At 45.3% G+C, this 17744-nt stretch overlaps 1 protein-coding gene across 1 annotated transcript in view; it reads right to left on the minus strand.

Moving 5' to 3' along the window:
- Positions 1–17423, minus strand: part of trim9 (tripartite motif containing 9) — a 37242-nt gene extending 19819 nt beyond the window's left edge. Inside the window, exon 1 of the mRNA XM_034675493.1 lies at positions 16512–17423. Within this exon, the coding sequence (XP_034531384.1) occupies positions 16512–17348 (837 nt within the window). The 5' untranslated portion in view covers positions 17349–17423. The remainder of the gene's footprint in view (positions 1–16511) is intronic.
- Positions 17424–17744: the final 321 nt, after the last annotated feature.

Consider the following 17744-nt stretch of genomic DNA (forward strand, 5'->3'; position numbering starts at 1 on the left):
TCCAGCCTATCACAACAAACCGTGCATCCAATCACATCCAAACAATCCAAACTGTGACTTCTCCAGAAAGGTAAAACCCAAGACTCATGTTGAATGCAAAAAGAAAACAAATCACTTCCACACGACTCTAACTCACAAAGTGTGCAGTCAGATGATCCAACACAAACGTCTGAGATGCTTCAAATCTCTCGTGTTGCATCCAAACCACAGAAAGTAACAACATAACACACTGCCAGGAAACACTGGAGTCTCAAAGCGCTCCATGATGAAGTTCGAGATGCAAGAGGAGAAAAAAAACAGGAGGATGGGGATCTTTATTTGGTAATGGGACGCTGTGTGTGGATGAAAACAAAAGAGCAGTGCCGGAGGAGAGACTTAGTCTGTGCATTAGGAGAGTCCCTGCAGAGATGTGGCGTCTTTAAGTTCCAAATCCTCATGAGAGAGCTTTCAAACTGATCCTCAGAGCGGCAGCTAACTCGTCCTCCATCGTTCATCTGCAGAAAAGTTTGATGATAAACTCTTCTTCTTTTACTGAAGAGACACAAAGAAAGACTCCAGCCCCCTTACGCTACGTGAATACTCTACTGAGGTGAGCATGAAGACATCTCTATGATTCCCCGTGTGATTGATGAGCTCTGTCGGCGATGACTCGGCTCTTTGCTCCACAATCCTCCACTAGCGTTATTGCAACATGACTGGAAGCTCGCTCAGGGACGGCGAGGACCGAAACCACGATGCAACATCTGCGTGGAGAAGAAGAAGAGGAAGCTGCAATCAGCTGCAGAGGATTTGTGGAGGTGGTGGGAGGTTTAGGATGTCCTGCTATTTGGGAGCACTAATCATCTCAGTAATTAAGCCGAGTGGGAACACGTGCAGGGCATGAATAATTCAGCAGCAGCTCCGGGGCCGTTCTGCATGTTTCATTTTGTCTCAGCCGGCCGAGTGAAGCAGCCAATCTGTCACAGGAGAGCGAGCATGTCAGAGCGGCGTCAGAGCCAATTTGGATTTAAGCCCCCGTTAGGAAGAGGGGACGTGCGAGCGTCGCAGGAGGTAGGTGTAATGTCAGCGCTAAGCCTGTGAAGCTGCAGCAAACCGAAGCTCTCCCTCCTCTATAGCTAATTAAAAAAAACACCAAATGTTTCATCATCTCAGCGGCAAATATAGAATCTGAGCTCCAGGAACCGACCGTGCAGAAGCTGCGTGGACTCTCAGGGACGCGTTCTAAGCACCCTGCGTTTTGTCACAGCTTCAGGGCTCAGTGCTTCCTCTGCTGTTCCTCAAACAGGCTCTTCACGCTCATTTAATCCTGAGTGTGTTACACGGTCATGTGATCACACAGTGTCGACCGAGAGGCAACATGAGGTGACACACTGCAGTACCTCCAGTGACCACATGGGGCCGGCTGCAACACTCTAATGAGTATCATTCAGTCACCTCTCAGTCGTGTTCGTGCTGACGGAGACTTTTCAGATTTCCTTGAAAGTTTGGAAGATGACCTCCTGGGTTGTCATTTTTCTAAAATCTAGTCTGTTGTTTTGTTATCTTTTGGTCCACTTTGCTTTTCTTTGGGACAACCAGAGAGACATCCAAGGACTGATGTTGGGTTAGGTGTTTGACTAGAAGTTTATCTCTCCCTCCAATGATTCACACTCACACAGACTCTCTTGTCTTCTCTAATCAAAGACAGATTTCATCTTAGAAATAAGTTTGAAAAAGCTTCAACTGTTAAACCAGTTTTTGAGGGTTTCCTACAGGACATAAAGCTCCCAATGACGATGAGCCTGCAAGGGCTAACTAGCTGATTTACTCGCGGATCAATGATCCAGAGTTGTAGACTGTTTTGTAGTCTGTGAGAAACACAGACGTCGTCTCAGGCCTCGTTTAGACGAGATCGACCCCCATCAAAAATAAAAAAGTAGTTCCTTTGCTTCTTAAAAAAAAGATCTGCGTTCATTTGAAGGTTTGAAAACAACATGTGCACACGGATCCCCAAAAACTCCTGATAACCTGCACATGAAGGCGTTCTTCAACAGAGCAGTGAATACAAACAAACTAGGAGACGATACTGGTTTCACAAAACCACAATGGAAGCTCTCGTTTAGACCACTTAAGGAAGCAAACATGCCCCAGGTCTTCAGTTTAATCCAGTATAGTTTGAGTCATTGGGGGATTCTCATGTCTGTCAGTAACATGGTATTGATCACGTTTGGTATCAGTATGAGTTTGGGGATGTTGCACTGGTGCATTAGGACTTAAAGCTTGTTCAGATCTGCAGAGCTCACTGTCACATGGGACTTCAAAGTTCAAAGTTCAAAGTTCAAAGTCTTCTTTATTGTAAGAATCTGCAGTTTGCACCAGACATACTGAGGATTTGATATTACGTTTATCTGTCAGACCCAACAACGACAACGACAACAACAGATAAACACAGGAAAGTCAGAAAAAGATAAGAAGTGAGCTAATCAAAATAATAAAATACAGTTTGAAACAGTGCAAAAACTTTGCTATAGAGCAATTTCAAATCAAAGTGAGTGTGTGAAGGGGGCACTGTGGGAAGAGAGGACACAACAGGGAGAGAGTCCAGCATCCTGACTGCCTGGTGGATCAAACTGTCCCTCAGTCTGCTGGTTCTGGCCTGGAGACTGCGTAGTCTCCTTCCTGATGGCAGCAGGCTGAAGAGGCTGTGAGACAGGCGGGGACTCCTCCTGAAGCCGGTAAAACTTCAGTTCCTCTAGGACCTGCAGTTTAATCAGCTTTATCTTAAAACTCTGAAGGTTGTTTCTTAAACTCTTTGATAAACTAGTGCTGGCTTCTCTCCATCCCAACCCTCTCCTCCAAATATGGTCACTTCTGGTGCCAGAAAACCAACATGGCTGCCACCAAACTTAAAGGTGACATATCATGCAAAATTGACTGTGCTAACAAGGAGCTTAGGAGGGAGGCATGCTAGTTGTAGGCTGTCTTAATAAACACAAAGGTCACTTTGACTCCCCACGTCTGCAGATTTAAAGATCTAGTGGATGATTTTTATTTATCATGGATAAGTGCTAGCGCTAATTAGCATAGCCACATAGCTACATGTTCGTAGCTGTGTACCAAGACACACGTCGACATACTGATAAATAAAACAACAAGAAACACTAAATCTGTGACCAATGGTTCAGAAAGGTCCTGCTGCAGGCGCCTTTCCGTCAGGATCAGATTCTGGATCAGATTCAGAGGGTTGAAGTAACGCGATCTCTGAGCAGCCGTGTATATTCAGCCAACATGTAAACATTAGATCAACGTGCTGGACAGCCGAGGCACATCCACTTCCGGAGGGGGCGTGGTCAGAGAGAAAACAGAGTGTTCTGATGAGGACTGAAGAAGAGGGTTTTTCAGGCAGACCAGAATCTGATTTCAAAGTGTTTTTTTGAGCATAAACTTTAAAGACATGTTTTGGGGACCTCTTAGACCAATATATGTTGATGAAAAAAGCCTGATATGTCCCCTTTAAGGCTTCAGTGACCCAGTCCTGATGACGTCATGATAGCTCTGTCCTTTACTTTTATAATCTCTGGAGTCAACAGGAGTAAAGTTAAACGTCCTCTGATGAAAACACACGTCTCTAAGAGAGCAAAGATGGAGGAGAGTGAGAATGATGTCACTCTGATTCCATCCCCCTCAGCGTCAGTAACCAGCGTCTCTAACATGAAGGCGTGTGGTTGTTTACAGCCTGCCGCCCTCGGAGGACGCGGTCTGAATCCCGAGCAGACGACGTGATGATACTCGTCGTCTCGGGAGCCTCTCTGCTGTGAAAAATTAAGCCGTTACATCCTCCAACACGCTGGAAGAGGTACGACTCGGCCAGATTGTGATACTCCTCTGTGTTCAACAAGATCCCACATGAAGCCGTCTTCCACAGGCAGAAGCTAAGTGGCTGGTGCATTATTCATCGCTTATATCTGCCGCCATCAATAATGCAGAGAGCGTCGTTAACTATCCACACACCCCAAAAAAAAAGAAGAGCTGTGGAACTCTGATCAGAAGAATAATGAGGGCTTCGTAAAGTTGGGTCTTCACGTGAGTCCTTATTTGAGGGACACCAGGGACGGCGCCGCAGGAAATTGGGGCACAAGTGATCTATTCTGGGGCGGGAGTTTTCTGCAGGAGGCCGGCGTCCTGTGCACACGATGGAGTCTGATGGTCTAGTTTGAATGAGTTGGAAAGATGACCATGGTCCAGAAGAACACAAGAGCAGAGATGGAGGGAGATAAGGAGTGTTAATGCAGATAGAGAGAGGACGGCTTTGTTCAGCTAGTTTAGATCAATATCAGGGAGTCAGGAGTTATTCTGATTTTGCATAATGTTGCTCCACCTTCCAAACATCCAGACTGAATCTAACCTGAGTGGATGAGACAGAAACACACAGCACAAACAATCCCTCTGTGCACATCACACAGGACAGACGTGACACCACAGACAAGATGTGTTCAGACTAAAAAGAGGTGATAGAGCAAACTGAAGAGTCTGTCGTTTGACAGCCGACACGACAGACTCTTCAGTTTACTCTATCACCTCTTTTTAGTAGAGACTTTTAACTTATTCACTCCAGAGTTTGTCCTCTTTCAACTCAGGTAAGAAACCATAAAGAAGGGCGCTGGTGGCCTGGTGGTCTAAGCGCCCCACGTACAGAGGCTACAGTCCCCTGCGTGTCCTTCCCCGCTCTCCACTGCCCACATTTCCTGTCTCTCTTTAGCTGTCCTTTAAAATAAAGGCAAAAAGAAAAAGCCCCAAAAAATATAACTTAAAAAAAAAGAGAAAAGAAACAATAAAGAAACTGAATTAGTATTTTTACTTCTGCTTACAGGTCACCAGTTGATGTTCGATCACCTCGGTTTGATTCTATGTGATGCTTTTAATCTGACATTTCTACTTCCCCCATCTGTAATGTCAAAATCATGCTTTTATTTTGAAAGGATAATGCATGCGGTACTTCCAGTTGACTGCAGGCTCTCATGTCCAGAGATCCTGCATGTATCCATGGTAACATTGTTTACATACAAGATCAGCTGTTAGCAGCACGTAGCATGTTGATGCTAAACGATGCTAGGACTGATGTTCCCTGTGAGCTGAGGAGAAGGAGGCGAGGACGACGTGCTGGTACTGAGGTGCAAGCTAAGAAAAGACCACATGGACCTGTCCTTCCACCCACCGTTATGGGGAATGTAAGATCTATCTACGATAAGGTGGACCAGCTAACCCAGCACCAGAGTAGCATCATGCTAACAGAGCTAACACCGGACACGAACGCCACATTGGAAGGATTTCACCTGCTGTGGGCGGACAGGATACAGGAGAGCCAGACTGAACTACATGAGGAAGAAGGCCAGCTCAGTCCTGGACCCTGTGGAGGTGGTGGCTGACAGGAGGATTATGGCCAAGCTGTCGTCTTTGATGAACATTTCTTCTCTATATATATTCTTGTTAAATTCTTGTTCTGTACACCTTCTTGTTTGCTGCTGTAACTCCATGAATTTCCCCGCTGTGGGACGAATAAAGGAGGATCTTATCTTATCTTATGTCGTCTAAATAAATCTTAAACATTAGCTTTAAAAGTGTCTGACCGTCTTTCAGAGGGGGGCGACCCGGTCTGTGCTTTTACCACCTTTGCAGGTGTTCCTGTGGGGACTTGAATGTGTTCGGCTTAACAGATTAATACAGACAGAGGCCTCGGATTAAATGATGATGGTTATTAATAGAGCTGCTGATGCAGGAGGTGTGTTGTCTTTAAGCTCTGACCTCGGCTCACCTGTTCAGAGAAGAAATGACGACAAAAAATGTTCCTAGAGCGACTAACTTCCTGTTCCTTTGAACGGAAATCTGAATCTGACAGACCGTCTTACTACAGGTAAGAAAACTCTAACAGTCCAAACTGAGCACAGAGATCACAGAGTCTGCAGGTGAACCATGTTGAAAGAGTGTGGCTAACAACAGCAGAGCTAGCACCCCCAGACTTGCAGGTTACCGTCCACATGCCTGTGCTGGTTCCTCATTGATCCATCGCTACTTCAACAAGTTAAAGCTGAAGACAAACGATCTAGTGTTGGTACCAGATGTGTTCAAGACCAGACCCATGTTGAAGACGTGCCTGATTAATAACGGTAACCTGAATAGATTCAAACTTTGACCCATCAAACCACCTCTGAGCTAACAGACAGCGACACGCCCGGCTCCTGCTGCTGTCAGATCTCTTCATCGTTAAGTGTAGATCCGATCCTGAAGACTGGGACAGCCTCACTGGTGTGCAGTCATTATTTCCCGAGGAGAGGAATCTGAAAAGTGTGACAGCTGAGATTTAAAGTGTTTGTGTCTCCATGCAGCTCCACGCTCTGGGCCAGTTTAACTCCTCAGTCGTTCGTTTCCTCTCTCAGAAAGTTTGTTAAATGTGTCAGAACAGAAACATCAGATGTGTTTGAGAAACTGTTTCCACTGAGGACCAGAGACACAGACGTGAAGTGTTCAGGCTCATTTCCCCTGATGATGATGATGATGATGAGACTCTCTTCTTTCCAGCATTCTGGGTCACTCTCTCTCTCTCTCTCTCTCTCTCTCTCTCTCTCTCTCTCATTAACAGTTACTCAGATAATCTCTTCACACGGCGGCTCCAGGGGTAAATATCTCCGTCTGTAATGGAGCATCCGTCTAAACGACTGTGAGACAGCCGAGCCCGGCTCCCCGCTGTGAGGACGCCTTCTCTGTGGACCTCAGGCCTGCCTCTGTCCCCCGTCTCCTCCCTGTATCAGAGAATCTCTTATCATGAAGGATCCAGAGACCGTGTCTGTTATCGCTTCACGGCAAAGACGGCGCTCTCCATGATTTAGTCCACACTGTCGCCGCCGGCTGCCGGGACTCTTTGGACTCATTATAAACAATGCAGGACTCACAGAGGATCACACGGGGACGCTCAGGTCTGAGTCTGAGGAGGAAACTCTGTCAGTTACCTCAGGCTGGAAATCCAAGATGGCCGCTCCCTGCTTCAACTGTAAGATAGCTTCACTGTTAATCATGTTTATCAGAAACTCAGTCCTGTTCAGTGTGACTGAAGAGAGGGAGGCCGAGGTCTGAGGGCAACAATCCACATCCAGGCTCCCCCCATTCAAATCAGCATCTACACGATGTAAACAACAACAACAACAACAACAACAACAACAACAACAACAACAACTACTACATCTCAGTCTATTTACCAGGGTAAACTATGTTTATACAACTGTCAGGATAGAATCAAACAGTAACAACATTAAAGAGTATTTGTTTGATGTTGTTTATATTGTGTTATTTTAAATGTGTGATTTCTTAATGGGGCTAAAGTGAAGAGCTGCTGAACTGCCTTCATTGTTTCACAACAAGAAAGAAATCTGTTCTATTCCGTTTTATAGGATTCTATATTCTGCTCTATTCAAGTCAATTCCATTCTAGTCTGCTTTGATCTGTTCCATCTGAAACTAGTCTGCTTTGATCTGTTCCATTCCATTCTATTCTGCTTTGATCTGTTCCATCTGAAACTAGTCTGCTTTGATCTGTTCCATTCCATTCTATTCAGCTTTGATCTGTTCCATCCCATTCTAGTCTGCTTTGATCTGTTCCATCTGAAACTATTCTGCTTTGATGTGTTCCATCCCATTCTAGTCTGCTTTGATCTGTTCCATTCCATTCAATTCAGCTTTGATCTGTTCCATTCCATTCTATTCTGCTTTGATCTGTTCCATCCCATTCTAGTCTGCTTTGATCTGTTCCATCTGAAACTATTCTGCTTTGATCTGTTCCATTCCATTCTATTCTGCTTTGATCTGTTCCATTCAATTCTATTCTGCTTTGATCTGTTCCATTCCATTCTATTCTGCTTTGATCTGTTCCATTCCATTCTATTCTGCTTTGATCCGTTCCATTCCATTCTATTCTGCTTTGATCTGTTCCATTCCATTCTATTCTGCTTTGATCCGTTCCATTCCATTCTATTCTGCTTTGATCTGTTCCATTCCATTCTATTCTGCTTTGATCTGTTCCATTCCATTCTATTCTGCTTTGATCTGTTCCATTCCATTCTATTCTGCTTTGATCCGTTCCATTCCATTCTATTCTGCTTTGATCCGTTCCATTCCATTCTATTCTGCTTTGATCTGTTCCATCCCATTCTATTCTGCTTTGATCTGTTCCATTCCATTCTATTCTGCTTTGATCTGTTCCATTCCATTCTATTCTGCTTTGATCTGTTCCATTCCATTCTACTCTGCTTTGATCTGTTCCATTCCATTCTATTCTGCTTTGATCCGTTCCATTCCATTCTATTCTGCTTTGATCTGTTCCATTCCATTCTATTCTGCTTTGATCTGTTCCATCCCATTCTATTCTGCTTTGATCTGTTCCATCTGAAACTAGTCTGCTTTGATCTGTTCCATCTGAAACTAGTCTGCTTTGATCCGTTCCATCCCATTCTATTCTACTTTGATCTGTTCCATTCCATTCTATTCTGCTTTGATCTGTTCCATTCCATTCTAGTCTACTTTGATCTGTTCTATCTGAAACTAGTCTGCTTTGATCCGTTCCATTCCATTCTAGTCTGCTTTGATCTGTTCCATCTGAAACTAGTCTGCTTTGATCTGTTCCATCCCATTCTATTCTGCTTTGATCTGTTCCATTCCATTCTAGTCTGCTTTGATCTGTTCCATTCCATTCTATTCTGCTTTGATCCGTTCCATTCCATTCTATTCTGCTTTGATCTGTTCCATCCCGTTCTAGTCTGCTTTGATCTGTTCCATTCCATTCTATTCTGCTTTGATCTGTTCCATTCCATTCTAGTCTGCTTTGATCTGTTCCATTCCATTCTAGTCTGCTTTGATCTGTTCCATTCCATTCTAGTCTGCTTTGATCTGTTCCATTCCATTCTAGTCTGCTTTGATCTGTTCCATTCCATTCTAGTCTGCTTTGATCTGTTCCATCTGAAACTAGTCTGCTTTGATCTGTTCCATTCCATTCTATTCTGCTTTGATCTGTTCCATTCTGTTAAATTCTGTTCTATTTGAAATCACTCACATGGATGCATTGTTAAAGTTCTACCTGTGGAGTTGTTGTCATGTTGCTTTCATGCACAGTGTGTTTTAATCCTCTGGTATTAGCTAACAATGCTAACTGGAACACGGTTAACTCAGATGTGACGCCATTCCAAGCTCCGGCATCTAACCTCTGCAGTAAATATACAAACCATAAGTTAGTTAAGAGAGTAGTTTTCATATCTTAGTCAAAATATCTATTACATGTTATATAAACCATGTTAGCTTGACATGTCCAGACAGGACGTCTTCAAGATATTCAAAGCAAAGTGCACGGCCTGAATCAGCAGGAAATGTACTCCTGAAGTCTCCTGTAATAAGACATAATAACAGGGATGGGGATCCCACTGAGTCTGACTGTTCAAGGCTAGTCTGTTCCTCCTGTAGATCTCAGACAGAGACCAGGTAGAACATCAGACAGGAATAAACTGCATCCATGGTGACCCGACACACTGTACCTGCTGTCTGCCTGATTCTGTGTTAAGTGTTTCCATCAGGCGGCTTCAGCTCAGACATGATGTTAATGAAGAGCTCACACACACACACACACACACACACACACACACACACACCTGGATCACTCCTGAATCCTGAAGGGACTCACTCGTTCTTTCTCTGCCTCCTCTGATTAATCTGAGGGGAGATTACTAATTTCTGCTACAATCTGCGACTCCCTCTCTGCACACCCACGCCTCTCCATGAGGATTAATCACCTTTAACTGCAGCTAAACACACACAGCCTGACCTAGATTACATTACGGGTCCTGCTCGACCTCCTTTGAGACACCGTGAAGAGACGAGGAGCATCATTAGGGAGGATTAACACCCCTTACTCTTTTTAATGTGATTTACAGAGATTAGCTGTGACACCCGTCACCACACAACTCCCCCTGACATGAATCTGAAGAGGCAGACGAGAGCTGGACGAGTCGCACTGAGCATGTTCCTCCTCGACTTCTGTCATTTCAATCGACTTCGCAGATATGACGCTGATTCCCATCGTGACTTAGACACAGTCACGCAGTCCTAAAGGGGGCGGGTCTGAGATTAAGACGACAAGATGTTTCAGAAAAGGCAGAAGAAGAAGAAGGTGGGAACATTCACTTTAGCTTACACAAGGAGGAGCGGAAACGGGTGTAAGAGTTTCTCATGGGGTCCGGTATCTAAGAGACCTCGTGTAAAAACATCTAGAGGGAACTGGTTTCCATAACAGCAGGTGGTTCAGCTCTTCCTCCACAGAGGGGGGGCGCAATGTTTCACAGAGGTAGAGCGAGGGCCTCGGTTTATCCTGACGCACAGAGACCACAGATTCAGAAACCATGAAGAAGACGTCGTCTGAAAAGTGTCACAGATCTTATTAAATGATACGAGCCGTCTTCACGTCTTCAGCGACGAGACGCTGCTGGTTGTGGATTTAAGATTTGTCGCCATGAAACAAGGATCCAGTTTCTCTTTGTGTTCTCTGCATCAGTGTGAGACAAGATGCTGAAAAATGCAGGAGCCGGTCAGAGAAGCTCGCACATCAAACGAACTTTGATCACTTTGAGTTTAAAGAGAAGAGCGAGACGTGTGCGTGCTCAGAGACGTTTGTGAGTCTTTTGTTGGTTCTGCTGGAGTTTAGAGTTCAGAGCTGCATCATTTATAAAATATTCAATAGACGGGAAAAAAGCTTGACAAATTTCTCCAGAGGATCATAACGACGTTTACAAATCGGCTTCTTTGTGAAGAATAAGAAGCAAAATCCACGTGTACAAAATAAACGCCATCATTTCCTGTTCATCTGTTTCTACTGAGTCTCAGTTTCACTGTAAACAGTTCCACAGAGTCTCAGTTTCACTGTAAACAGTTCCACAGAGTCTCAGTTTCACTGTAAACAGTTCCACAGAGTCTCAGTTTCACTGTAAACAGTTCCACAGAGTCTCAGTTTCACTGTAAACAGTTCCACAGAGTCTCAGTTTCACTGTAAACAGTTCCACAGAGTCTTCCCTCTGGCTTCCTTCAGCGGTATGAACCTGAAACAGAAACTGATGTTCTTGTGATGTTCTTGTAATTAACGGGTCTTCAGTTTGCTGAAATAACAACATCATGATGCAGATTAGTCAAAAGTCCAAAGTCAAGCTTTGTCAGGTCTGTCCTCAAGAGGAGAAGAAAACTACGTCTACAATGTTTGTTTGTTGAATGGAGGTCTATGAAAGAGGATTAGAGACACTGATGTTTCTTTAGCTCTGACCTTCTTCATGGAATGTTCCATTTGTTCTCAGAACTCTGACATCATCAAAGACAACTCTGACATCATCAAAGACAGAACTCTGACATCATCAAAGACAACTCTGACATCATCACAGACAGAATTCTGACATCATCAAAGACAGAACTCTGACATCATCAAAGACAGAACTCTGACATCATCAAAGACAGAACTCTGACATCATCAAAGACAGAACTCTGACATCATCAAAGACAGAACTCTGACATCATCAAAGACAGAACTCTGACATCATCAAAGACAGAACTCTGACATAATCAAAGACAGAATTCTGACAGAATTCTGTCAGAATTCTAGAACACCTGCTGTTGCTCTCCATACAGACTATTTCTCCTCCTGACTCGTGATTGGTGGATACTCCTCAGCCTACAGACAGAGACCAGAACCCTTCTCAGACTAAAACCCAGACCCTGAGATCCAGATTCAACATGTCTCTGAATCAGAATCTGTAATTACAGGTTAGTTGTAGCTGAAAGTAAAAAGCTTTGTCAGGTCTGTCCTCAAGAGGAGAAGAAAACTCCTTTTTAGACTTTGTAGACACTGATGTTTGTTTTTTTTCAGCTCTGACCTTCTTCACCGAATGTTCCATTTGACATCATCAAAGACAGAATTCTGACATCATCATCAAAGACAGAATTCTGACATCATCATCAAAGACAGAATTCTGACATCATCATCATGATGATGTCAGAATTCTAGAACACCTGCTGTTGCTCTCCATACAGACTGTTCTTCCTGCTGACACCTGATTGGTGGATACTACTCAGCTGCTCTTCATGCAGATATCTGTTTATAGAGAGAAAGAAATCCTCCTCAGATTACCATCATTACACTGGATTGTGTTCCTCCTGCTTTTGCTCTCCATACTGTGTTTAAAAAAAACCGTTAAATGCAACAGTCTTGGGTCGGACTTTGTTAAACATGGACATATCACACATGGCAGGTTCTCTATCTGCTCTAAAGACAGTTCTTTCTCTTTAAACTGGTTTAATGACTCACTAGAAGCCAGACTGTGAGAAATAACGATCGATCAGAGGGTCAAAGGTGAACTTTTTCTGCTCTTTATCTGCTTCAGATCATCAAAACAGACTGTTTACAATCATTTTAGACTCCTGGGTTGTTTAGTCTCAACTTCCTGTCATATCCTGACTCTTTACAACCTAAAAATGAAGAAACAGCTTCACTGAAACGCAGCTTTAATCTTGGGAGTGACCATCCAACTCCAAGATTTTCCAAGGAAGCCAGAGCCGCCACTCAGGGTACTCTACCAGGTTTGATGCATTCTGCAAAAGTGCAGGTGCTGCATGAGAATCTGGAGTTTATCTGCAGCTTTCATGGAATGGACTCACATTTTTCCCCCCTGATAAATTATGTGAAGAACACCCTGAAGCTCTGAAAGATGCCCACCCTCATTTCTGCCAGCTCCAAGCTCTCAGCCATCTGTTCCGTTTCTGCAGGCTTCAGATAACAGGTCAGAAACAAGCAGGTGCAGCCAAAAACACGGCGACAGGATGGAAATGGGCACCAGAGTCTGTGGTGCTGCTGATGGGTTTCTAAAAATACTCCTTTACCCGGTTTTTACGTCCAAGAGGATGAAGCAGAAACGGTCGGACACTCCTCGAGCGAAGGGAGCTTGATGTGATCGACCTCCTCTGATTTTCCCATCAGTTCCTCCGTTTGCCTCGAGTATCTGAGGTGACACACTCTCTCACCTGCAGCTCGGGGAGATGATTGGACTGCGAGGTCTGATGAAAAGACGTTTTGGAGTCTTATGAAAACCAATTTTTCTACGATGATCTCTCTGATTGTTGAACGGATAGAGATGCAGTGAAGGGAGGAGGGCTGGGATCGAGTCTAGGCGAGGACTCGGCCTCCTGTGTGAGGAGCAAATCTAGCAGGTGAGCTACCTGTGAGCCTCGTACAGGGACGAGTCTGAGTGCAGATGAAGGGAGGACAACGTCTCGTGTAAGAGAGAGGAGGAAGGAGAGAGAACAGATCTGTGCAAAAAGAGCCAGTTCTCTTCTTCTCCATGGAAACCATGAGACACCATCACTACTCACCACTGTGTGTGGGTGTGTGTGTGATTGAGCACTGAAGTGCTTCTATATCCAGAGCTACATCTTCCTGTGCTGCTGAGAGTGGAGGTGAGGGTTCCTGCTGCAGAGGCCCCACAGCCCTCTCTGCCCACAACACTGCTGCTGCTGCTGCCAAAATAGCCTCTCAAACCTCCCTCAGGCTTTCATCTGAGCCTCGTGGATGGCTCTCATGAACGCGCATAGCTACAGCTGTCAGACAGGAGGGGACAACATACATGAGAGAAGCTGTGTGCAAGCTCAGGAGACACACAGACAGAGCTGTCACTGTGCAAAGTCACCATTTGATACAGAAGGAGCTGCTGTGACAGAAGCAGCCTGCTCCTTCCTTGTTGTCCACTCGTGAGCAGAATTTCAAGCAGCGCTGCCTCCTCCAGCTTTGCGCAGAGTTTTTTGGAGCTGCGCATTCCCCCCCCCCTTTCTCTGCCTCACAACGCGGACTGAACTGAAATGTGATCCAGAGGGACTGTCAGGAGTGAAACATCCTCCACTTGCTGTGTTTTTGCATTTTAAAGCACGTCTCTAAATCAAACACGACACATTGAGCGTTCCCTCAGCTCTCTATCTCTGCGGATGCTGAGCGAGCCTGACAAGACCGCGCAAATGATCCTGGAGGCAGACTTGTTGCTGCGCTCAGAGGATGGTGAATCATTCAGAGTACAGACTGTTAAACATTCAAACACACATTCACACTGAGAAAACTATGGGGGTCCGTTTGTGCCAAAAATATGTCGTCATGCGCGTCTGTCTACTGGACATGTGAGAAGACATTTGTCTATGGAACGTTGAACTGTCCTTGTGTCATTTCACTGTGTCATTACATCATGTCGTCATGATGTGTAGTTACTATGTGTCTTTGACAACGTCGTTGCTTTTAGGGATGAGTCCCGAATTCGGTACTTTTATAGGTACCGACCAAATTCCATCGTAATACTGAGTACTGATTCAGGTAAAATCAAACGGTACCATGTTTCAGTACCTGAACGCATCCTTGTGACTGTGAGGGAGTGGAAGAGGAGGTGATTCTCCATACGTTCAAGACTGGTCGGGCAGACGTCTCTGCTCTCTGCTCTCTGCATCTGTGCAGGAGCCAAACGGAGCCTGCAGCTGACGGGCGCGCTCACTCACCGCGAGGCAGACCTGCAGGAGGGACTCTCTCGCTCCGACTCCCTGCCCTGTTTATAGCAGTTCTTGTGTGTGTGAATGCTCAACAAGTAAGCTGTGTGTCCTGTTATTATAAAGAGACGGAGAACTGACTGTGTCCCGTCTGCAGGCGTTCACGTGTGTTCACTGATAAACTCCTGAAAGAGCAATTAGACGCCACGAGCACGTGTCAGCTAATATATCTAATCACCTTTATAATCCTGTTTCTGTTCATTTCATGTTAAAGGAAATAAATATGTTCAATTTAAAAATGTTGAGATTTTCTTATTAAACAAATTAACATTTATGACCACATAAAAACACAAAAGTACAGAACATTGGTACCGTTTAGTACCGGTATCGATTCCCAGGTACCAGTACCGTATCGGTTCAAATGTGAAAGGTACCCATCCCTAGTTGCTATGTGTCGTTACTATGTGTCGTTACTATGTGTCGTTACTATGTGTCGTTTGGCAGCGTCGTCTTGATGTGTATTGTCCCCTAATATTAATTTATTTTTCATGTATCACAGTAGGCTAACAGGAACAATCAGAGTAGAATATACTTCATATAAAAATATTCTAGAAACAATAATACCAGCAAAGATTAGTCAGAGGGATCAGAATTCATTTAAATGTTATAATATAAATAATGTAGTAAAATAATAATACCCCTACGTTGTCAAAGACACATGATGGTGGAATGAATTGTCCAACTCCATTCGATCTGCAGAGTCCCTCTCTACTTTCCAAAGACAGCTAAAGACCCAGCTCTTTAGGAAGCACTATGCACTTAGCTAGACTGTTCTCCACTGTTGTCCCCAGGGGCAGATCATGTCTTCCAGCTACAGTTGACTCACACTGTCCTGCTCTACTCTGGGACTCTGTGTTCAGGTCTGGAGTGACCCAGCACTTGGTACTTTGGTCATGATTGTGGTGATGTTAATTGTTGATGATGATAATGGAAGGTCTTAAATGGTTTGGTTGCTTCATTGTAGATGTTCCTTATTTACTTTGTGCATTGCCTTTACACTGCTTGGCAGTACCTGAACCCAAATGGACTTGAAGCACTTTGTTCCTCTTACTGATCTTGTTTCCTCTGGTCTAGATCTTTGCTTGTGTTGTTCTTGTTCTCATATGTACGTCGCTTTGGATAAAAGCGTCTGCTAAATGACATTGTAACATAGTTACTACACATCCAGACGACCAATAGCAACAAACCATAACACACACATCAAGACAACAAACAATAACACACATCAACACAACAAACCATAACACACACATCAAGACAACAAACCATAACACACACATCAAGACAACAAACCATAACACACACATCAAGACAACAAACTATAACACACACATCAAGACAACAAACAATAACACACACATCAAGACAACAAACCATAACACACACATCAAGACAACAAACTATAACACACACATCAACACAACAAACTATAACACACACATCAAGACAACAGACCATAACACACACATCAAGACAACAAACAATAACACACACATCAAGACAACAAACCATAACACACACATCAACAGACCATAACACACATCAAGACAACAAACCATAACACACATCATAATGACACTTTGTTAAATGACACATCATGACGACATGATGTAATGACAAAGTCAAATGACACAAGGACAGTTCAACGTTCCATAGACAAATGTGTTCTCCCATGTTCAGTAGACAGAGACAGTGCGCATGACTACATATTTTTGGCACAAACGGACCCCCATAGCAGGCAGACTTGTTGCTGCGCTGAGAGGATGGTGAATCATTCAGAGTACAGACTGTGAAACATTCAAACACACATTCACACTGAGAAATCACCCCCCAGGTTTAGAGACAGTAAAGGGTTTTGAGGTTGGATCAGTTTTACGCGCTCACCTTGTGCAGTTTCCACATTGCGCCCAAAGCTTTGACCTCGTGCGTGCCGTGCTTCCCCTCCTCCAGACACTGGTAACACACTGGAGTCTTACACTGCACACAGTACATGCTCAGGTTCTCCAGCTCGTGCTCCGTGCAGGTGGAGATCTTGCGGGGACTGGTGCGCCGACTTATCCTCCCCTGCGCGGGCGGCACGAGGCGATGCTTGGCGAGGGGTCCGCGGGGGGGATGGCACCGCAGGCGGCAGGGGTCGCAGTAGAAGACGTCGCACTGCTCACACATCACCGTGGCCTCCTTCGGACTCTTCTCACACAGCTGACACTTCAGGGCGGCCGCTTTGCTCTGCTGGTACCGGTCCACCACCCCCTCCAGGACCCGGTTCTTGGGGAATCCGCGCAGCCCCCGGTCGTCCAGGATGAGGCTGCGGTGGCACTGCGGGCAGGTGATGCAGGAGTTGCGGGGGATTGGGGGTAGGGATCCGGGCTGGTGGAGGAGGTGCTGGGGTGGTGGTGGCTGGGGGACAGTAGGGGGGAAAACCCGAACCCCGTTTGGTGATTTTTGGCAAGGGGTGGTTGGAGTGCTGACGAAGCCCCCATAAGACCCATAACCACTGTCTGCCTCACTGTACAAACTCATCTTATCCAAATCCAGGTAGTCATAGTCGGAGACCCCGGATCCAGAGGCTCTGCTGCTCTGGGGGGACTCCGCGTCCGGGGTCTGGACCAGGATATTCCGAGCACAAGCCTGGCAAATGTTGTGCGAGCACGGCAGGATGATGGGCTCCCTGAAGAAGGAGCCACACACAGGGCATTTTAACTCTTCCTCCATTTCATCCATGGCTGCTGGAGGGAGGCGAGATTCCAGCGTGACGTGAAAACCACCAGGAGAAGTGGACTCAGCTGATCCGGTTTTTGCTGCTGCTGCTGCTCGGGCTGTGCGTAAAGCTCCTGCGCGTCCTGGTGCGAACACTCAAATGCAACCTTGAGCAGAAGGAGAGGCAGCAGCAACCGAGCTGAGGCAGCCTGCACCAATGGGCAGGCAGCATGAGCTCACACTGAGCTCCCATTGGACGAGCAGTGGACTCCAGGCTGCTGTTGGAGGACTCAGCTGTCAGTCAGGAGAGGGGTCCGTTAATGAGCTTTACACAGGGATCCATCAACAGAGAGGAGACTGAGGACTAAGTGAGGAGCAGCAGCCTGACTGTGGAGGATTAGACCGGAAACAAAGTGAACA

The sequence above is a fragment of the Notolabrus celidotus genome, chromosome 22, assembly GCF_009762535.1.
Source record: "Notolabrus celidotus isolate fNotCel1 chromosome 22, fNotCel1.pri, whole genome shotgun sequence".
In the NCBI taxonomy this organism is placed as follows: Eukaryota; Metazoa; Chordata; class Actinopteri; order Labriformes; family Labridae; genus Notolabrus; species Notolabrus celidotus.